The 23493-nt window shown below is 43.2% G+C and overlaps 3 protein-coding genes and 1 long non-coding RNA gene across 12 annotated transcripts in view; 2 read left to right on the top strand and 2 right to left on the bottom strand.

Annotated features, from left to right (window-relative positions):
* Positions 1-12979, top strand: part of LOC144007296 (uncharacterized) — a 17850-nt gene extending 4871 nt beyond the window's left edge. Inside the window, exons 2-4 of one of the 9 annotated variants that reach the window (XR_013280139.1) lie at positions 2318-5140; positions 5429-5481; positions 5591-12979. Coding sequence is in view for 1 of the 9 variants with exons in the window: in XM_077506788.1 (XP_077362914.1) it covers positions 2318-3879 (1562 nt within the window). In the remaining 8 variants the exon portion in view is untranslated. Of the gene's footprint in view, positions 1-2317 lie in introns of all 9 variants that reach the window. The other 8 variants (XR_013280138.1, XR_013280141.1, XR_013280140.1 and 5 more) reach the window with 8 other exon arrangements.
* LOC144007226 (uncharacterized) overlaps positions 1-23493 on the top strand; it is a 137783-nt gene that overhangs the window by 83340 nt on the left and 30950 nt on the right. The gene's annotated exons all lie outside the window — the stretch shown is intronic.
* The window catches only part of LOC144005897 (uncharacterized), a 27819-nt gene continuing 14309 nt past the window's right edge, over positions 9984-23493 (bottom strand). Inside the window, exons 3-4 of the mRNA XM_077504366.1 lie at positions 13239-14092; positions 9984-12390 (exon numbers count right to left, since the gene is read on the bottom strand). Coding sequence (XP_077360492.1) covers positions 11248-12390; positions 13239-14092 — 1997 coding nt within the window. The 3' untranslated portion in view covers positions 9984-11247. The remainder of the gene's footprint in view (positions 12391-13238; positions 14093-23493) is intronic.
* Positions 14677-18139, bottom strand: LOC144005918 (uncharacterized). The gene is made up of 3 exons (XR_013279684.1): positions 17592-18139; positions 14716-14857; positions 14677-14680 (listed from the first exon to the last, which is right to left on the bottom strand). It is a non-coding gene; the product is annotated as an uncharacterized LOC144005918 (long non-coding RNA).

Below are 23493 nucleotides of genomic sequence, written 5' to 3'. Positions count from 1 at the left end.
GTCTTTCCTCGTGTAAAGCACATTGAGTTGCCTTGTGTATGAAATGTGCTATACAAATAAACTTGCCTTGCCTTGCCTTGCCTTGTTAACCGCATACTGTGTATTGCTACAATTTGTCCGTGCTGTGTGGCTTGACTAATCAAAACAAAAGTTTGCCACTCACTTGTGAACGTTGTTTAGTGGACCAGTGAACGCAGGATTCCCAACCATGTCAACTGTGTCATCCTGGATCGAGGTTTGGCGTTTGCTCACTGCTCAGTCATTGGGTCAGTGCCGGCCGGCGAACGTGCACCACTATCTAACGCGGAAGTAGATTTGGCTAATGCGCGTCTCCGGAGCGCGCGTCACCCCCCCCAATCCCGATTACCATTGGCTAGCCGTAGATGTCAATCAAAGCCAAATTTGAAAGGATGTATGTGGTTGGCTGGCAAGCCATGGTTTACTTGAACAGAAGACGCACGTTTACGTGACTGATAAAAGTAAAAAAAAAAAATCAATAAATTCTCCTTTCCCTGTCGTCCTTTTGCTCACGAGCGCCCCTAGCATCTGCCTAATCTGCCTAATGGCAGGAGCGCCACTGGTCGTGACCAAAAGAACGAGATCCCGGATACAAGCGGCCGAAATGAGTTTCCTCCGCAGGGTGTCCGGGCTCTCCCTTAGAGATAGGGTGAGAAGCTCGGTCATCCGGGAGGGACTCGGAGTCAAGCCGCTGCTCCTCCGTGTTGAGAGGAGCCAGCTGAGGTGGCTCGGGCATCTGGTTCGGAGGCCTCCTGGACGCCTCCCTGGGGAGGTGTTTCGGGCATGTCCCACTGGCGGGAGGCCCCGGGGACGACCCAGGACACGCTGGAGAGACTATGTCTCCCGGCTGGCCTGAGAACGCCTTGGGATGCCGCCGGAGGAGCTGGTTGAAGTGGCTGGGGAGAGGGAGGTCTGGGTTTTCCTCCTAAAGCTGCCGCCCCCGCGACCCGACCTCAGATAAGCGGAGGAAGATGGATGGATGGATGGATGAATTTATGGTGAATTCTAGGGCTGGGTATCGATTCAAATTTCCAGGATCGATTCGATTCGATTAATGATTCACAACGATTTTCGATTCATTTGAGGAATTCATGCAGCACCTATTTTAGACAGTCAAAAGTACCAGTGCTGCAAATAGTATAAACTTCTTGCTCTTGCTGTAATTTAATGCATTAGTAAAAATATGAATATTTACATTAAGAATTGAATCAATTGCAGTTACATTAATACTGTTTTATTTAACATGACCTTATAAAAACAAATAATTAAATCAATTACATCCACAGTACAGGCTATGTAAAAAAAAAAAGAAAAAAAAAAGTAACAAAAAACACTGACACTCATTCACAATGTTTTTTGTGCAAATGTTCCAATGGTGGTTGAGGGGATGGGGTGGGTGGGGAGATGATCGATACTGGCTTCCACCGTGTAAGTGACACGGGCTCGGAAGCATTTGTTTGTGTGTGTTGAATGTGTTGTGTGTGTGTGTGTGTGTGTGTGTGTGTTGGGGGCGGGATCGATATATCTATACATGGCTTTATGTATCGATATTGGGATATGAAAAGGCGTATCTATACGATATCGATATATCAATATTTTGAACCCAGCCCAAGTTAATTCAGTTGAAATAGAAAGGGCGTATGAAAACAAATTCCTTGTAGTAGTTATTGATGATAAATTATTTTGGAAGCCACACATAGAAATTGTTAAAAGGAAAATGTGAATAATCATAGGGATACTCTATAAAACTAAGGATGTCCTGAACATGAACTCATTATATACATTATACAGTTCATTATTCTTACAATATCTGACCTATTGTGTGAAAATCTGGGCAAATGCAAATAAAACAAACACCAACTCTGTATTCAAATTGCAAAAGAGAGCTATAAGAATTATTAATTAATCAAAATATACTGAATCAACACATCCATTTATTAAATTAAATACAATGAAATTTTATGACTTGGTTGAGTTTAAATTAGCACCAAATTAGACACAGTCCTTATGATATAAGGGGTGCACATGTCTATAAAAACAAAACAAAAAACAAGAACAAATATTAAGCAAAGGTGTGTATCTGTTAGGTGTTAATTTGTGGAATCATTTGGGAATTGCCCTGAAAGGATGTGACTCACTTGTTGAGTTTAAAAAAAAATGTTTAAAAGTTTAAAAAAAATACTTGTGTATAGATTGTTATTCATTCACTCATGTGGCCCATGTGATAAACTTCAATATAAAATACATAACATCACAATAAATTAACTTTACCAAACCATGTGTATCTTGTGTCTCGCAGATGTCAGTGAAAAATATATTTTTCCTGAGCGGCAGGAGCCAGAGTTCCCTGGCGTGAAACAGGAGGAGGACTTGGAGCCTCTGCAAGTTAAAGAAGAGCAGCAGCAACAGCCTCCCAACATCAAAAAAGAGGAGCAGCTGCCACCATACATTGAAGAGGAGGAGCACTTCACAGAGTTGCCCGTGACTGGTGTCCATTTGAAGACTGAAGATGAACGTCAATATGAAGAGAACAAAGGGGCGGAGTCTCCAAGCAGACAACAAATGACAAATGATGACAGCCGGTTAGCTCTTATGTCAGATGGTGAAGACGCGTCACACGCTGCTCACACTGCTGACGATGAACAGTGTGACGATGATGTGACATGTCACACTGATGGCAAACGGTGGAAATGTTCTCAGTGTGGAAAAACCTTTGGTTCCAAGTCTCATTTGAGAAGACACGCGATGGGCCACACTGGTCATAAACCCTTTGCTTGCACAGTTTGTGGTCGAAGTTTCTCTAGGAAGGAAACTTTAACAACGCACACGCGAACCCACACAGGAGAGAAGCCTTTTGCTTGCTCAGTTTGTGGTCGAAATTTTGCTCACAAGGGAAACTTAAAAATCCACACAAGAACCCACACTGGAGAGAAGCTCTTTGCTTGCTCAGTTTGTGGTCAAAAATTTGCTCAGAGGGTACACTTAAAAATACACACAAGAACCCACACTGGAGAGAAGCCCTTTGCCTGCTCAGTTTGTGGTAAGAAATTTCCTTATAAGGCAAACTTAAAAATCCACACGCGAACCCACACTGGAGAGAAGCCCTTTGCTTGCTTGGTTTGTGGTAAAAAAATTTCTTACAAGGGATACTTAAAAATACACACAAGAACCCACACTGGAGAGAAGCCCTTTGCCTGCTCAGTTTGTGGTAAGAAATTTCGTGAAAAGGAAAAATTTAAAAGACACACAAGAACCCACACTGGAGAGAAGCTCTTTGCTTGCTTGATTTGTGGTCAAAATTTTTCTTCCAAGGGATACTTAAAAATCCACACAAGAGCCCACACTGGAGAGAAGCCTTTTGCTTGCTCAGTTTGTGGTAAAAAATTTACTGCTAATGAAACGTTAAAAAGACACACAAAGACCCACACTGATGAGAAACCATTTTCTTGCTCAGTTTGTGGTCAAAAATTTGCTTTCAAGGGAAACTTAAAAATACACACAAGAACCCACACTGGAGAGAAGCCTTTTGCTTGCTCAGTTTGTGGTCAATATTTTGCTCAGAGGGTACACTTAAAAACACACACAAGAACCCACACTGGAGAGAAGCCCTTTGCTTGCTTGGTTTGTGGTCAAAATTTTTCTTCCAAGGGATACTTAAAAATCCACACAAGAACCCACACTGGAGAGAAGCCCTTTGCTTGCTTGGTTTGTGGTCAAAATTTTTCTTCCAAGGGATACTTAAAAATCCACACAAGAACCCACACTGGAGAGAAGCCTTTTGCTTGCTCAGTTTGTGGTCAAAGATTCCCAACAAAGGGCAACGCTGAGAGGCACAAGTGTGCTGGTGAGAAAAGCGGTTGATGAATGAAGCTTGATATGATCTCATTTAGGAATTGACGTTTAAAATGGTGCAGAAATTTCTACCGCTAAATGAATGATTATTCTGTGTACTTGTATCGTGTGTTGTGTCTTTGCCTATTTTGAAATTGAGTTTGTTTTGAAAACGTAACATCAACCTGACAAGTGGCTGCAGATTATAACTGACGGCTATAATCTGTCATCTGTACATGTAAATGTCCGTTCATATGTAGTTTGCCTTATATTCATATTAAAAGGCTGTTGTTGAACACATTATTTTAGGTTAATTAATTATGCACAAATTAGTGTGTCCAAAAAATAACGCAACTGATCGCGAGTCTGATTGCAGACCGCAGACTGGGAACGGAACGCCCACGGAACGGAACGGAACGCCCCTATGCTCTTGATTGACGGAAAGTGACGCTGCTGTCGTGATCCAGTAGTGTTGTTCTCAACTTCTCTGCAGCGAGCGGTCGCCACGAGAACTACGAAACGAAATTATTCCATCCATTATCACAACCTCTTAGTTCTCAAAAAGTTCCCGGGGACGACACGAAATAATTTGTAAAATGACGAGTCGGGAGCAGAAAGTAAGTGGACATGTATTTTATTTAATGAACATTAGCACATAGGTCGCTAAAGAAAAGTTCGTTTCCCGCACAGAAAGTTTGAAAAATGAATTGAAATGATTTAGTGGAACACAATGTTTTTCTTCCATATCTCTCTCGTTGAATTCCAATTGTTATTTCGCATGGAACAATAGTTTGAACCTGTGTACCGTACAATATGCTGACCTAAAAGTAGTAACTTGCAAATGGGGAATCCACCGTGACGCTGTACGTAATGCAAAATGGTGTAAGCCCAATACGTCACATATTTGCAGCAGATAGGCCTGTATAGCGTAGCTACGTAATTAATTACCATTAATGTATCGATGGGATTTGAATAATAACATAATTTTACTCTGTTGTGGCATGAACGTTAAGAAATCTTTACATGAGTCCAGTTTTTTCTATTTCTGTTGGTATGTTTTTGGATTGTAATTGGCCAATTCTACAGTCGGATGACAAAAGATTTATACAAATAAAATGTGTTCTAATTTGCACTCAGCTTCATCGAACCGTCTATAAAGATGGACACCTACCAGCACCCATTTTGGAAGGCTTGAACCGATACAGATGCAGCATTTGTGCCAAAGGTGGAGAGTTTGCATATGTTGTGGCACATCTGCAAACTCAAGATAAGACGGCAGTTTGTCATGAAGGTATGTTGTAGTTTGAAGACCACTATAATCAATTTAAATTTTGTCAATATGGCAATTCTTTCTTAGTTGCCATGGTAAGCAATTTTTATAAATATGAAAAAGAATGTATTGTTAGTTTTATGAATGATGAATACATTTCGCTACAACCTAAAAAGTACTCACTGATACTGATGCCAAGTAATGGATGCCACTAGTACTCTATATAGAAAATTACAATTAAACAAATGACACAGACTTTTAAAGAAAGACCTTTCAAATTTGAAAAGCTTTTTCTAACCTAATGCACAGAAATAAGGCTGGCTCGCATTTCCAGAAAGAGGAAAATAGATGAGAATGCCAAGGTAAGAATAATGGACAGAATTTTCCAAACCCCAATTAATCTATGCAAATTGTCATTGTAGTGTATACATGTCCAAAACATATAATTAATCCCATTCCCTTGAACTTAAGGAGGAACGTCCGATGTCAGCAACCAAGGTCAAGAAGCCTTCTGCAGAGAGAGTGGTCGCTTCCATCTGTCAGGCATGCATGCAACAATTTTTATTTATGTATTTTACACTTTGGAGGTGAAGCACAGTTATGAACTGATGATATACACTCACTGGCTAGTCAAACAGATCTACACAGAGTAGAGACTTTAATATTGCATCTTTATCAGAGAATCATGTGGCTCTGACATTTATACAATATAAACAAATTATGTGAAAGCTACAAAAACATGCTGATAAGGAATTCTTCATTGCACTTCTCTTGTTCCAAGAAGATAATGATGATCATATTGATGATGAAGACAAGTCTATTTTTAGTTTATGCGGTTATGTTCACAGCTACCAGAGGAGATTTTACGATCCATCCTGATTCTTGCTGTCCTCAATGATGGCGAAGGCGCAATCCACGTGCTGGCCCTGACATGCACCCGATTCTGGATGATCATCAGATAAGAATCATTTCGTAGGGAAGCACATTTTCAGTGGCTAGACAGTAAGTTGTGAGGGAGTGGGGATCATGAGGATAAGTGGTTAAGATCATGGATGGGTGGACACAAAAAAAAATAATTCTGTCTGTCTGTCTATCTATCTGACAGCTAAGGCTGTTTGAAAGCACTATATACATAAGATGACTTGACTGTCTGTCTGTATGTCTGTCTATCTACCAGGTGTCGTCAACTGGAGTGCATTTTCACCCGATTTCAAAAAGATGTACAGGATCCCCTATTGCCTCACCCCTTGCATCCAATGCAATTCTATATTTAAAGAATATAGAGGGTTCTGGGGACATGGGAAAAGAGGAGAACTCATTGGTTTTTATTCAGATTACAACATTCACAGACGCTGCAGCAACTGCATAAATTGATGTCACAAAATAAATGTGATTTGGAAAACAAAAAAATGGGAGTGGTTATTTGAAGTTACAGAAGCATGTACATTACATAATGCTTACATGTATCATAAAATCATGTTTGGAGAGGAATTTTAAAAAAAAAAGATGAAGTAGGCTACTTTTTGTCATAAATATACCACCTAGTATTGCTTGTTGTAGGCCTTTATGGAAAAATATATTTTAAAGATGGCTAACAAAAAATAACATTTTGTATGTATATCACAATTGAACCAGCTTTAAAATACTATTTCCACCTCATAATTTTGTGGAAATAGTCTTTTTCATATGTGCTACGTTTGTGTGTTTGTTGCAATAAAGTTTAGTTTGTCGCGCCATTAATTGCATTAAGTTGCTATTCTGTTTCTAAATAGTCTGTAATCTCCTGGCACTCTTAGCACCTGTCCATAGACCAACTCGGCCGACGAACACTGCAGGTCCTCCTTAGGTGCAGTACGAAGGCCCAGCATGATCCAGGGTAGCTTGTCGACCCAATTACCTTCAGAAAGACCAGCGCGCAAAGCGGCTTTCATCGAACGATGGAACCGTTCGCACAGCCCATCAGCCTGAGGGTGATAAGCGCAGGTGCGGTGTAGCTTGACCCCGAGGCCCTCAGCAAACCTCTGACGTGAACTGCGCACCCCTGTCGGACGAGAGGTCCGCCGGCGGTCCAAACCGAGCGACCCAGGTCCCGATAAACGCCCGGGCCACGTCACTGGTCGATATGGAGGTGAGGGGAACGGCCTCTGGCCAGCGGGTCGTCCTGTCCACCATCGTCAGGAGGTAGGTGAAGCCCTGGGAAGGAGGAAGCGGACCTACGATGTCGACGTTGACATGGTCAAACTTCCTCACAACAAAAGTCTCCAAAGGCGCCTTGGTGTGACGGTGGACCTTGGCTCGCTGACAAGCCACGCATGAATCGACCCAGGCCCGTACATCTTTCTTCAACCCAGACCAGACGAACTTCTGAGCCACCAACCTCGACGATGCCTTCCTGCCGGGGTGTTAGAGACCATGCACCATGTCGAAGGCGGCCCTCTGCCAACCAGAGGGCACCAGCGGTCTAGGCCAGCCCAAGGAGACGTCACACCACAGCTCGACCCCGGAGTCGTCGACCGCTACCCTTTCAACTTGCAACCCGGTGTCGGAGCTCCGAAGCAACTGGGTGCCACGATCGAAAGCCTGGTCGGCCGCCATCCGGGAAAAGTCGAGGCCCAGCTGTACCGTGTTGACGACTGCCCTGGACAGACAATCCGCGACCACGTCGTCCTTGCCAGCGATATGTCGGATGTCCGTGGTGTATTCAGATATGAACGACAACTGGCGCTGTTGCCGCGCGGACCACGGCTCGGACAACTTCGACATGGAGAAGGTGAGCGGCTTGTGATCGACGAAGACCGTGAACTCACGGCCCTCCAGGATGAAGCGGAAGTGGCGGATCGCCAGCCAGACAGCAAGGAGCTCCCTGTCGAACGTGCTGTACTTGCGCTCCCGAGGGACTAACCGGCGGCTGAAAAAGGCGAGCGGCTGCCACGCACCTTCGACGCGCTGCTCCAAAACGGCCCCGACGGCAAAATCAGATGCGTCAGTAGTGAGGGCGATCGGGGCATCCGGGCGCGGGTGGGCCAACAAGGCCGCTTGGGACAGCGCGGCTTTCGTCTCTTCAAAAGCCTTGACTCTCACATCGGTCCAGTCGACCGCACGGTTAGGAGCCACACCCTTAAGTGCGTCGTAAAGCGGGTGCATCACATGGCGGATGAACCTGTGGTAAAAAGTCACCATCCCGAGGAACTCGCGGAGACCCTGGGCCGTCTGGGGTCGAGGAAAAGCGGCAACAGCTTCCACTTTTGCCGGGAGCGGGGTGGCGCCGTCCTCGTTGATGAGGTGGCCGAGGTATTGGATGGAGGGGACACCAAAGACACATTTAGCTCGGTTAATAATCAGTCCAGCCTGGCTGAGCTTGGAGAAAAGCTGCCGGAGGTGTGAAAGGTGTTCCCCGATGGAGGAGCTGGCCACCAGGATGTCATCCAAGTAGACGAAGAGGAACGGCATGTCCCGGAGAACAGAGTCCATGAGACGCTGAAAAGACTGGGCCGCGTTTTTAAGGCCGAATGGCATCCTGAGAAACTCGAACAGTCCGAAAGGTGTTATCACAGCAGTCTTAGGCACATCGGCGGGGCGTACCGGAACTTGGTGATAGCCCCGTACCAAGTCCACCTTGGAAAACACCTTCGCACCTGCCAGGTGGGCAGAGAAGTCCTGTATGTGCGGGACCGGATAGCGATCGTGCGTCGTGGCATCATTGAGGCGGCGATAGTCTCCACACGGTCGCCAGCCGCCGTCCGACTTTGGAACCATGTGGAGAGGCGAGGCCCACGGGCTGTCCGAACGACGAATTATGCCAAGGCGTTCCATGTTGGCGAATTCGGACTGAGCTGTGGCCAATCTATCAGGGTTGAGGCGTCGGGCCTTAGCATGAACCGGCGGGCTCACGGTCTCGATGTGGTGCTCGACTCCATGCTTGGTAGAAGTGGCTGCAAATGTAGGCGTGGTCAGGCTGGGGAATTCTCCAAGAAGCCGCGTGAACACGCCGTCATCTGAGAGCGGGCTGGCAAGGCCCTCAAACGTCTCCACATCACACCCACAAGCAACAGTGGAAAACGTCACAGCGTCCAACAGGCGGCCATTTTTAACATCCACCAGTAGACTGTGGGCACACAAAAAGTCCGCGCCAAGAAGGGGAAAAGAAATGTCCGCAGTGACAAAGTCCCAAGTGAACCGGCGCTCCCCAAAACATACATCCAGTCTTAGTGCCGTAGGTCCGGATAGGTGCATCGTTGGCCGCTGACAGGTGCGGGCCGTGAGTGCCCCCGGCAGCATCTTCAGCCGAGGCAGGCAACATGCTTCTGCGGGCGCCGGAGTCACAAAGGAATTTGAGTCTGGAGAGGGTGTCCGTGACAAACAGCAGCCGGCACTCTGCGCCCCCACTCACACCTGCAACTGAGTGGAGGCATTGCCGTTTTCCGACGCAACAAAGGAGCAAGGGGCGCGGCACCTCTTCGCCTTGGTTCCAAAATGTGCGTGAAAATAGCATAAGCCAGGGGCTGATCGGCCATCCACGGCAGAGCGTGCCTTATGAGGTGCAGTTGCGGCCGCCGGGACTGGGAAGGCGAAAATTGTTACATAGAAAGATAAAATGTGCAAAATGCACGAGCATATGGCGTGTTAGCTCGCATGGAGCTGTGGTGGTTTGATCTCGGGTTGAGTTAGCAACAAAAAAAGGAAAAAAAAAAAAAAAAAAAAAGTAGGACTTTTGCGTCAATCATTTCAGTGATAACACTGTTCAACAAAAATTTTTAATCGCAGATGGCTTTGTGTGTCTGAACGTATTCTCGACGCTTATTTGGGGAAAATTGCAAGGTGGCTTTATTTCTATTTCATACACAAGGCAACTCAATGTGCTTCACACAAGCAAATACACAACACCTACAAACATCAACAAACAACCATTAACAACATTTAGAAGCAAACAAAAATAACTTCCTAAATTCCGTACAAAAAAAACATACATTGACATTTAAACACATTAACAGCAAACATTTAATATTTACAGGTTGAGTAGTTTTGAAAGCATTACATTTACACTTTTAAGATGCACTGACACTTTTACAGCACACCAGTCTCACTTCCCTTCATTTTTTGAAGCTTCAAAGATGGCTGCCATTCTCACCAGCACACTCGTGTCTCTCAGCAAGCTTTTTACAAGAGAATCTTTTAGTACAAACACTGCAACTGAATGGTTCCTTCCCACTAGGGGTGTTAAAAAAATCGATTCGGCAATATATCGCGATATTACAGGACGCAATTCTCGAATCGATTCAATAGGTGGCAGAATTGATTTTTAAATATCTATTTTTGATGGGAAAATATTCAACAAAATGTCTTATAGTTAGAGTTCACACCTTAAACATGGAAAAATGTTTACTATGTGGCTCAGAGTTATAAGGTTGAAGTTTCAGATAAATAACACATCCATCCATTTTCTTGACCGCTTATTCCTCACAAGGGTCGCGGGGGGTGCTGGCGCCTATCTCAGCTGGCTCTGGGCAGAAGGCGGGGGACACCCTGGACTGGTTGCCAGCCAATCGCAGGGCACACAGAGACGAACAACCATCCACACTCACAAGCACACCTAGGGACAATTCGGAACGTCCAATTAACCTGCTATGCATGTCTTTGGAAAGTGGGAGGAGACCGGAGATAACCCGGAGAAGACCCACGCAGGCACGGGGAGAACATGCAAACTCCACAAAGCAAGGCCGGAGCCCGGACTCGAACCAGAGTCCTCAGAACTGGGAGGCGGACCTGCTAACCACTCGCTCACCGTGCCGCCTATAAATAAGACATTTTCATACAAATCTTACAGTGTACAAGATTACTGATTAGTATTTTCTAAATTTGAGTAAAAAAAAAAAATCGCAGCAATCGACAAACAAAACCGTATCGGGATTAATCGGTATCGAATCGAATCGTGACCTATGAATCGTGATACGAATCGAATCGTCAGGTACGAGGCAATTCACACCCCGACTTCCCACCATGTATTCTTGTGTGCTTTCTTAAATTTGACATGGAAGAGAAGCTTTTTCCACAATCTGAGCAGGAATATGGTTTCTCTCCAGTGTGTGTTTTTGCATGTGCTGTTAAAGAATTGGTGGAAGTGAAGCTTTTCACACATTTTGTGCATGAATATGGTTTCTGTCCCGTGTGTGTGTTCTTATGTGGCTTCTTAATTCAGTGTGTGTTCTTGTATGTGTTGTTAAATTTGACTTAAAAGAGAAGCTTTTGCCACAATCTAAACAAGAAAAAGGTTTTTCCCCAGTGTGTGTTCTTGTATGTGTTGTTAAATTTGACTTCCGAAAGAAGCTTTTGCCACAATCTAAACAAGAAAAAGGTTTTTCCCCAGTGTGTCTTCTTGTATGTTTTGTTAAATTTGACTTGTCAGAGAAGCTTTTGCCACAATCTAAACAAGAAAAAGGTTTTTCCCCAGTGTGTGTTCTTGAATGTAATGTTAAATGTGACTTCTGAGAGAAGCTTTTGCCACAGTCTGAACAAGAAAAAGGTTTCTCGCCAGCGTGTCTTCTTGTATGTATGGTGAAATATGACTTCCAAAAGAAGCTTTTGCCACAATCTAAACAAGAAAAAGGTTTTTCCCCAGTGTGTGTTCTTGTATGTATCGTTAATTCTGACTTCCGGGAGAAGCTTTTGCCACAATCTAAACAAGAAAAAGGTTTTTCCCCAGTGTGTGTTCTTGTATGTATCGTTAATTCTGACTTCCAAAAGAAGCTTTTGCCACAGTCTGAGCAAGAAAAAGGTTTCTCGCCAGTGTGGCTTCTTGTATGTGTTGTTAAACGTGACTTCAAAGAGAAGCTTTTGCCACAATCTAAACAAGAAAAAGGTTTTTCCCCAGTGTGTCTTCTTGTATGTGTTGTTAAATGTGACTTTGAAGAGAAGCTTTTGCCACAGTCTGAGCAAGAAAAAGGTTTCTCGCCACTATGGATTCTTGTATGTGTTGTTAAATCTGACTTGTCAGAGAAGCTTTTGCCACAATCTAAACAAGAAAAAGGTTTTTCCCCAGTGTGTCTTCTTGTATGTTTTGTTAAATCTGACTTCCAAGAGAAGCTTTTGCCACAATCTAAACAAGAAAAAGGTTTTTCCCCAGTGTGTGTTCTTGTATGTGTTGTTAAATCTGACTTCCGAAAGAAGTTTTTGCCACAATCTAAACAAGAAAAAGGTTTTCCCCCAGTGTGTCTTCTTGTATGTGTTGTTAAATGTGACTTTGAAGAGAAGCTCCAGAATTGATTTTTAAATATCTATTTTTGATGGGAAAATATTCAACAAAATGTCTTATAGTTAGAGTTCACACCTTAAACATGGAAAAATGTTTACTATGTGGCTCAGAGTTATAAGGTTGAAGTTTCAGATAAATAACACATCCATCCATTTTCTTGACCGCTTATTCCTCACAAGGGTCGCGGGGGGTGCTGGCGCCTATCTCAGCTGGCTCTGGGCAGAAGGCGGGGGACACCCTGGACTGGTTGCCAGCCAATCGCAGGGCACACAGAGACGAACAACCATCCACACTCACAAGCACACCTAGGGACAATTCGGAACGTCCAATTAACCTGCTATGCATGTCTTTGGAAAGTGGGAGGAGACCGGAGATAACCCGGAGAAGACCCACGCAGGCACGGGGAGAACATGCAAACTCCACAAAGCAAGGCCGGAGCCCGGACTCGAACCAGAGTCCTCAGAACTGGGAGGCGGACCTGCTAACCACTCGCTCACCGTGCCGCCTATAAATAAGACATTTTCATACAAATCTTACAGTGTACAAGATTACTGATTAGTATTTTCTAAATTTGAGTAAAAAAAAAAAATCGCAGCAATCGACAAACAAAACCGTATCGGGATTAATCGGTATCGAATCGAATCGTGACCTATGAATCGTGATACGAATCGAATCGTCAGGTACGAGGCAATTCACACCCCGACTTCCCACCATGTATTCTTGTGTGCTTTCTTAAATTTGACATGGAAGAGAAGCTTTTTCCACAATCTGAGCAGGAATATGGTTTCTCTCCAGTGTGTGTTTTTGCATGTGCTGTTAAAGAATTGGTGGAAGTGAAGCTTTTCACACATTTTGTGCATGAATATGGTTTCTGTCCCGTGTGTGTGTTCTTATGTGGCTTCTTAATTCAGTGTGTGTTCTTGTATGTGTTGTTAAATTTGACTTAAAAGAGAAGCTTTTGCCACAATCTAAACAAGAAAAAGGTTTTTCCCCAGTGTGTGTTCTTGTATGTGTTGTTAAATTTGACTTCCGAAAGAAGCTTTTGCCACAATCTAAACAAGAAAAAGGTTTTTCCCCAGTGTGTCTTCTTGTATGTTTTGTTAAATTTGACTTGTCAGAGAAGCTTTTGCCACAATCTAAACAAGAAAAAGGTTTTTCCCCAGTGTGTGTTCTTGAATGTAATGTTAAATGTGACTTCTGAGAGAAGCTTTTGCCACAGTCTGAACAAGAAAAAGGTTTCTCGCCAGCGTGTCTTCTTGTATGTATGGTGAAATATGACTTCCAAAAGAAGCTTTTGCCACAATCTAAACAAGAAAAAGGTTTTTCCCCAGTGTGTGTTCTTGTATGTATCGTTAATTCTGACTTCCAAAAGAAGCTTTTGCCACAGTCTGAGCAAGAAAAAGGTTTCTCGCCAGTGTGGCTTCTTGTATGTGTTGTTAAACGTGACTTCAAAGAGAAGCTTTTGCCACAATCTAAACAAGAAAAAGGTTTTTCCCCAGTGTGTCTTCTTGTATGTGTTGTTAAATGTGACTTTGAAGAGAAGCTTTTGCCACAGTCTGAGCAAGAAAAAGGTTTCTCGCCACTATGGATTCTTGTATGTGTTGTTAAATCTGACTTGTCAGAGAAGCTTTTGCCACAATCTAAACAAGAAAAAGGTTTTTCCCCAGTGTGTCTTCTTGTATGTTTTGTTAAATCTGACTTCCAAGAGAAGCTTTTGCCACAATCTAAACAAGAAAAAGGTTTTTCCCCAGTGTGTGTTCTTGTATGTGTTGTTAAATCTGACTTCCGAAAGAAGTTTTTGCCACAATCTAAACAAGAAAAAGGTTTTCCCCCAGTGTGTCTTCTTGTATGTGTTGTTAAATGTGACTTTGAAGAGAAGCTTTTGCCACAGTCTGAGCAAGAAAAAGGTTTCTCGCCACTATGGATTCTTGTATGTGTTGTTAAATCTGACTTGTCAGAGAAGCTTTTGCCACAATTTAAACAAGAAAAAGGTTTTTCCCCAGTGTGTGTTCTCAAGTGAATTTTCAAACTTCTTTTTGAACTCAATGTTTTCCCACAGTGAGAACATTCGCAGGATTTGTCGTCAGTGTGACACGACCTATCATCAGCACCGTGTTCATCATTACCATGCAGATTATCATCATTATCATCATCATCATCATCATGAGAAGAAAGGGACCTTATGTCATCACTTTTTGCTTTTGATGGTCCCCAGTGGTCTGCATCACTTTCTGGAATCATGTTTTGAGGATTTAAGATCCTGTTTGGAGGCTCCGCCCCTCTGCCCTCCTCACTCTCACCCTTGACTTCATCTTCACTCTTTAAAGGGGCGAAGGTCATTGGTGACTTGGTGACGTCATCCTCAACCTCCTCCTCTTTGACACGAACGGGCTTTTCTTCCTCTTCGATGTAAGGATGTTCTTCCTCCTCTTTAACATTCGGAGGCTTCATGTCCTCTTGGTCAGGACGAAGATATTTCTCAGCGACGTCTGCAGGACACAAGAAGACAAACACACATTTGGGTTGGTCAAGTCAAATTTCAAGCGTGAGATGATGTGCATTATTGTTTCTACAGTGCACCGCGACTTGGGGCCACCGCACACTCGGATTGGCCCATCCAAAAAAGAAAAAGGTAAAAAAAGTATTGGCCTTGTTAAAAATCTGACAGCCGATATAAGGTCAAATCTAAAATCATTTTAATCTCTCTATTGATTGAAGTCGACTAAATTGAGTTGATATTGTCCATCCGCATACATTTCAACTTTTACATAGAAAATTAAAACACCAATTTGTAACCATAGTTAGGCTGGAAGACCCCTACTTCCACATGATTCATCCCATTCTCATCTTTCCAATTTAAACATATTCCAAAAATTCACGCCTTACCCACAATTCCCGATTTTGTACCCAATTTTTCCTCATGCATTCTTAATGGAAGATTCAAAATTTCCTTCCACATTTTTCATCCAATTTACTTCATTCCAACGTCAATATATTCCTAAAATTCATACCACGAGCTCTTTTCCTGTTCCAAAATTCACGCCTTACCACAATTCCCCATTTCGTACACGTTTTTTTCCAATGTATTCATAATGGGAGATTCTACATTTCACATTTACTTCCACATTCTTCATCCAATTCACCACATTCCAACTTTAATGTAGTCACCAATTCTCCTTTTGTAGTTCCAAAATTCACGCCTTCATCACAATTTCCTATTTTGTACCCTACGCCTGCCTTCAGCGGCAGCCATCTTGGCCAATTGATTTGGTACACCAGGGATTCTCGCCAGGAAATGCCCCAGCTTGAATAGGAAGTGACCTGATTTCAACAGGAAGTGACACGATTTCAACAGGAAGTGACCTGATTTCAATAGGAAGTGACCCGGAAATGGCATAAAATGAACAGGAAGTGACTCAGAAGTGGCTTTAAATCAACAGAAAGTGACAATTTCAACAGAAAGTGACCTGATTTCAATAGGAAGTGACCTGAAATCAACAGGAACTGACTTGTTTTCAACAGGAAGTGACCCAGAAGTGACCTGATTTCAATAGGAAGTGACCTGTTGATTTGAACAGGAAGTTACCCAGAAATAGCCAAAAATCAAAAGGACGTGACCTGATTTCAACAGGAAGTGACCAGGAAATGGCCTAAAATCAACAGAAAGTGACCCAGAAGTGGCGTCAAATCAACAGGAAGCAACACGATTTCAACAGGAAGTGACCTGATTTCAATAGGAAGTGACCCGGAAATGGCATAAAATGAACAGGAAGTGACTCAGAAGTGGCTTTAAATCAACAGGAAGTGACTTGTTTTCAACAGGAAGTGACCCGGAAGTGACCTGATTTCAATAGGAAGTGACCTGGAAGTGACTTAGAATCAACAGGAAGTGGCCCGATTTCAACAGGAAGTGACCTATCAATAGGAAGTAGTCCAATTTCAACAGGAAGTGAGCCTTACTCCAGTCCTCAATCTTTCCTCCATTAATTAATTCACTCATTAATTTACCTTAATTAAGCGCAACCGCTTCATTACATTTTCACGTGTCGTCTTGTGCGCAGTTCGCATATATGCCCATATGAACTCGGCCCTTATTTGCAAAACAGAATCGATTGTCATTGACTCCCGTCTTCGTGAATGCTACAGTTGCAACTAGTGATATTTTTGTCGACGAAGAATTGACATCATAATTTTCGTGACTGTTTTTCCTGACGAAAATTAAATGAAAACTAAAATAGAAGCCATTCGTTCAGACAATAACTATGATTAAAATTGACTGACAATTTCGTCAATGACTAAAATTAAAATGAAAACAACACAGTAGTGAAAATTCACACAATCCAATCGGAATGAATGAGAAAAGAACCACTCAAAAATGTTGTGTTCACTGCACTTTAACTCAGCTCAACTTTAATTATAAAGCGCTCTAAGAACAGGCATTGCTGTATACAAAGTGCTGTACATAAACATAAATTGTGCAGCTGTAAGATTAATCTCAAGCAATTTAATTATGCACTTTTTCTTATTCAGGTGAAAAGTTACATTATTGTCAGTTGAACATGATTCATTGAAACAATAAAGACACCATTGTATGAAATGTGTCTTGCGTGTTAAACTAAAGTCACAAATAGGTGTGCTATAATTTTCTGCATAAAAGTTTAAACGTATGCTGAAGGAAAATAGACTAAACTGTGAATTTAGTCGACTAAAATTGGATCAAAACTAAAATACAATCAGAAGATTAAATTATGACTCAAACTTGTTAATTTTAGTCAAAAGACTATAACTAAAACTAAATTAAAATTTCTTGTCAAAATTAACACTGGTTGCAACAGCAGTGGAATATAATAATGCAGTAATCATGACAAAACTGTGACTGTTTTGTAAAAAAAAAAAAAAAAAAAATTATGTTGGAAACAGGGATATGTATACCGACAAAAAAAACAATTAATTTGTAGTATTGTACCACCGTTTTAATACAGTCTTATTGTGCACCTAAGTGTTCTGAAAATCGCACACGTCTTGTCAGATACATTGGTATGACTGTCTCATGACTGTATAATCGGCCCCTGTCCGGAATCAACCAATCAAATCAATTTATTTCACTCTTTTAAAATAACAGTTGAATTTAATTACTGTGCACAGTAATGCGGACTGCAGTGAATTTTTTTTAACGCTATACAATAGTGCTAAACAAGGGAGAGTCATAAGAAGTGTACAAACCTGCTGCGTGTAGCACAATTCGAGGCTGCTCGCAAACGTCGTCCAGCGGTTGAAAATGTTGCTCGTTCTCTTCTTTGACTCCAAAGAGTTCCTCCTCGTCCTTTGGTGTCGTTCTCGCCGACATTTTGGCACAATAATGCCAACAAAGTCACACTTGGTCTCTTCCTGACCACGTGTTATGTGCTTCTCTTTGTTAGCGGCTAGCAAGCTAAGCTAAGCTAAACTAAGCTAACTTGGCCGAGAAGCATCAACGCGCACCGAGACGAGTTTAAACTCACGCCGACATTTAATAAACGGTGTCGCAAACCTTCAAAATGGTGATGGGAGTCCTGTGTGTTCAGTTCAATACCGAATCAGAAAGAATGATTTAGCAGAGGACGTCTGATTAAACGCGATGTGGCCGCCCGCCAGTGCAGTGAGCACGTCAAGAAACGAACGTAGACGTGCGGCGGAAGTCAGGGGCAGGACACGCCCCCGCTGCGTTACGATTGGCTGCTGGAAATTGTCCGGGGCTTCAGAGCAAGCATTGTCATCAAGTCATCGGCAGATGTCGCCATTTTTGCTGCGGTTGGAATCGAAAGTCTCATTCCCTTTTTCAGTGTTTTGATCCCGATATAATTGTAAAGTTTAAATGCCCGTTTAAATTTGATTTATTTAAAAAAAAAAAAAGAGTTCCATTTTTTTGTGGTGAATGTGCAGTTTAAAAATTCGCCATCAAAGTTGAACAAGCATTTTGAGGTAAACTGAATGTTTATTATGAGGGATGAGATTTAACCACCAAATGTTATGAGTTTAAAGGCTCAGTCTGCCGGTTTCACTCAGGAAAATGCACTTTTTAAATGCAGAATTTAAACAAACAAACTACTTCTCAATTTACAGATCTGGGCTTCTCTTAATTTCTGGGGGTGATTTTGTCCTAAACCCCCACCGTCCCAGCCTGTATTTTGCAATTTTGTGTTTGGTTTGCTGCGATTGGCTGGCGACCAGTTCAGGGTGCAACCCCGCCTACTGCCCAGAGCCAGCTGAGATAGGCGCCAGCCGCAACCCTTGTGAGCAATAAGCGGTCAAGAAAATGGATGGATGGATGTTTGGTTTGTAAACAGCGGGACGTTTCTGTGGAAAGACAGTGTTTACACCCCTGCAGCCAATCGCAGAGCGGGGTTTGGCGTGTCGCAAACGGGGCCGGTGTTCTGACAAACCAGCATACCCGTCGAAGTAGCATACCCGTATGCTGATCTGACGGCTGCCTCTATCGGGCTAGCATACGTAGTCAGAATAGCATTCCTACGTTACGACAGTCCCGTAAATGATAATAATACACTGCAATTAGGCTAAACACAGATGCATATTAAAAACACTAGAGCTACCAAAGAAGCATATGTATAGTTAGTTTTAAGACGAGCATGCTGTTCTGACGGCTGATTGTAACATCGGTATGCTGTTTTGATGGCTGAAATGGGCACCCACAGCACATTGTTGCCTTATAGTTTACTCGTCAAGAAAAAATAAGGCCAACTATAGAGCCACATTAAAACTTCAGAGGACAATATGCCAACGCGCTCCCACAGATTTGCATGAATTTCTGTATTTTTAGATGATTTAAGTCTTCGCGTCTCATTCCGTTGTGTTCATTTTGCTGACTGCTGCGTTCAGGTGTAGGCTTATGTGTACAGGGTCGTCATACGAAAACATTGTTATATATCAAAACAAACTGTTGTCAATAAATCAAACAAAAACCATATGCAGGCGCGGATGACAGTTTCCTCACCAAACTGAGGCTGAATGCACATTATAATGACTTGCACACGAACTGCCCACTCGGTGACACAATTGTCATTTCTAATTAGTGTAAAAGGCAACATTCTAATCACACATCAAAATATTGGCTCCAGCTATACCCATTATGTATGATAGTTGTCTACATGACAGAAAATTGTCTAGATTTAATTGAACGGATTTTGCAGGCTGTGAGAGAATTTGCCAGTTGGAACACCATTGCTTAATTTTGAAAGAAATATTTGAGAAGACTCGAAAAAAATGAGCTTTATTGTTGAATTCAAAATGAAAACCGATGCAGGAGGACTATGAAACATATTTTATGTACAAACTACAATACACGTTGCCAGTTTGCTAAAAGTACAAAAACATCAAGTGACCAAAACTACACAACCTACGTCTCAAAAGATTCCAAACTACGATGGCTGTAGCAAGTCAGCAATTTAAGTTGCATTTTTTTTTACACTTAAAAACGTTATTCTGCACATTCAGCATGTGTCCACCGCAGACAGAATTCACATTGCACCTTAAAATAAGAAGAAAAAACACACATTAGTGAAGCCCCAAAATTGTTTTTGAATAAGTGTAGTACAGTACAAGCATCCAACTGCCACTGTGCCATAATAATAACGCACAGTGATCCATGACGCTAACTGCAGAACAAAACTTCCTCTCTGAATAAAATACTTTCACTATATAAAATAATTACAAAACGAAGTAAAATGCAGTTTTAAATAATCAGTTATTGCATACTTTTACTTACTTGTCAGCTGAGGTATGCTGCTCCGACGAGTTCGACAGTGATGATGTAATGCTGGTTTGTCAGAACACCGGGCGAAATTGTCGGCTGCGTGACGTCACTCCCGCAGCAATTTGAAAGCATGCACATTTTTTTTTTTTTTTACGCACTCATTCACACATGTAAGCTTTTTTGAGTGAGTGAGTGAGTGAGTGAAAAATAATAATAATAATACGTGCGTGCTGTCAAAATCCGCATGAGTGACGTCACGCAGCCGACAAATTCACCCATCTCCGTTTGCAGATCTGGGCGAATCATTGTAAATTAACATTTTAACTTTGCCCTTTGCCGTTGTGAATACCTTAAAACAAAACTAAAACATGCAGAAATGCAAATTCTGATAGGGAAAAAAAAATCTTGAGCAATTGCAATTGCGTTGCAAATTATTTACCAAGGCGCGTTAGAGGCGTGTCAACCACCACAGCCCCACAACATCCAGAGCCTTTAGGAATTCCGGGCGGTTCTCATCCACCCCTGGGGCCCTGCCACCGAGGAGATTTCCAACCAACTCAGTGACTTTGACCCCAGAGATAGGAGAGCCCACCTCAGATTCGCCAGACTGCTTCCTCAAAGGAAGACGTCTTGGTGCAATTGAGATCTTCGAAGTATTCCCCCCACCGACTCACGACGTCCCGAGTCGAAGTCAGCAGCACACCATCTCCATTATACAGTGTTAATGGTGAACTGCTTTCCTCTCCTGAGACGCCGGATGGTGGACCAGAATTTCCTCGAGCCGTCCGGAAGTCATTTTCCATGGCCTCACCGAACTCCTCCCATGTCCGAGTTTTTGCCTCAGCGACCGCTGAAGCCGCGTTCCGCTTGGCCAGCCGGTAACTGTCAGCTGCCTCCGCAGGACTACAGGCCAAAAAGGCCCGATAGGACTCCTTCTTCAGCTTGACAGCATCCCTGACCACTGGTGGTTCGAGGATTGTCGCCGTGACAGGCACCGACTACCTTCTGGCCGCAGCTCCGATCGGCTGCCTTAACAATGGAGGCGCGGAACATAGCCCCCTCGGAACGCTCTCCTCCCCCGGGACAAGGGAGAAGTTCTGCCAGAGGGAGAAACTCTTTCTGACAGGGGATTCCGCCAGATGTTCCCAGCAAACACTCACAATACGTTTGGGTCCGCCAGGTCGGACCGGCATCTTCCCCCACCATCGGAGTCAACACACTACCAGGTGGTGATATGTTGACAGGTCCACCCTTCTCTTCATCTGAGTGTCCAAAACATGCGGCCACAAATCCAATGACACGACTACAAAGTCGATCATCGAACTGCAGCCGAGGGTGTCCTGGTGCCAAGTACACATATGGACACCCCTATGTTTGAACATGGTGTTCGTTATGGACCATCCGTGATGAGCACAGAAGTCCAAAAGCAAAACACCACTCGGGTTCTGACCGGGAGGGCTGTTCCTCAAAATCACGTCCCTCCATGTCTCACTGTCATTGCCCACGTGAGCGTTGAAGTCCCCCAGCAGAATGAGGGTGTCCTTGGGGAAGCACTCTCCAGCACACCCTCCAGGGACTCCAAAAAGTGTGGGTACTCTGAACTGCTGTTTGGTGCATATGCACAAACAACAGTCAGGACCCGTCACCCCACCTGAAGGCGGAGGCAGGCTACCCTCTCATCTACCGGGGTGTACCCCAACGTACTGGCGCTGAGCCAGGGGCCAATAAGACTGCCCACACCTGCTCTGCGCCTCTCACCATGGGCAACTCCAGAGTGGAAGAGAGTCCAACCCCTCTCGAGAGGACTGGTACCAGAGCCCAAGCCGTGTGTGGAGGACAGTCCGACGATGTCTCGTCGGAACTTCTCTGCCTCACACACCAGCTCAGGCTCCTTCCCTGCCAGAGAGGTGACATTCCATGTCCCAAGAGCCAGCTTCCGTAGCTGGGGGGGTCGGTCCGCCAAGGTCTCCTCCCATGGCTGCCACCCAGCCTCCACTGCACCCGACCTCTTTGGCCCCTCCCACCGGTGGTGAGCCCATGGGAAGGTGATACAGTATCTGATATATATATATGTATATATATATATATATATATATATATATATATATATATATATATATATATATATATATATATATATATATGCAACATTTATTTGTACTGCAAGTAATACAAATGACTTTTGGCCAGTTTTTCTCATCTGTGGCTCTCACACTTTCCTTCAGCAAAGTTTTGACGCAACACTTACCTTCCAATGAAGGTAAAATGTTTGTGATGACTGATGATGACAAGCCATTGAAGTCAAGGAGGCGGACCTCAGAGCCAAGGAGTAAGTTGAGGGCAGGTACCAACTGACTCCTTATTTGTAGGGAGGGCACTAATGCTGATTGGCTAGGGATGTAAGGTATTGCCACACACTTCCCACCAGGGGGAGCATCATCTCATCAGCGCCACACTCAGAAGTACAAATGCAATTGCATTGTACTGTCGCTTCTCTTAATGTGATCATTTTTGTCGGAACGCCGCCTGTGAGTCGCAGCAGTGGCCGGAAACGGAGCTGGTGTGTGAAGCCCGGAAGTCCAGGTGGCATCTACTCCATTTGATTTGTATTTTGATTTCAAAATGTGATGAAAGGTTGTTTGACGACAAGAACAATCTGCCTGCAGAGGCAAAAGTGCCACATGAACAGAAATTATATTACTACATGCAAAATGAAAGAATCAAAACCAGGTATGGACACAATTTTGTTCTGATGTCATCTGAATATTGTATGCTAATCGTGTCAAAATTGTTACATAGAAAGATAAAATGTGCAAAATGCACTAGCATATGGCGTGTTAGCTAGCACGGAGCTGTGGTGGTTGAGTTAGCAACAAAGAGTAGGACATTTGCGTCAATCATTTCAGTGATAACACTGTTCCACAAAAAATTTTAATCGCAGATGGCTTTGTGTGTCTGAACGTATTGTCGACGCTTATTTGGGGAAAATTGCAAGGTGGCTTTATTTCTATTTCTATTACACAAAGCAACTCAATGTGTTTCACACAAGCAAATACACAACATCAACAAACAACCATTAACAACATTCAGAAGCAAACAAAAATAACTTCCTAAATTACGTACAAAAAAACCATACATTGACATTTAAACACATTAACAGCAAACATTTAATATTTACAGGTTGAGTAGTTTTGAAAGCATTACATTTACACTTTTAAGATGCATTGACACTTTTACAGCACACCAGTCTCACTTCCCTTCATTTTTTGAAGCTTCAAAGATGGCTGCCATTCTCACCAGCACACTCGTGTCTCTCAGCAAGCTTTTTACAAGAGAATCTTTTAGGACAAACACTGCAACTGAATGGTTCCTTCC

Source organism: Festucalex cinctus, chromosome 1 (assembly GCF_051991245.1).
Source record: "Festucalex cinctus isolate MCC-2025b chromosome 1, RoL_Fcin_1.0, whole genome shotgun sequence".
NCBI lineage: Eukaryota > Metazoa > Chordata > Actinopteri > Syngnathiformes > Syngnathidae > Festucalex > Festucalex cinctus.
The sequence above is the reverse complement of the archived record's forward strand: the minus strand, read 5'-3'. Positions and strand labels throughout refer to the sequence as shown.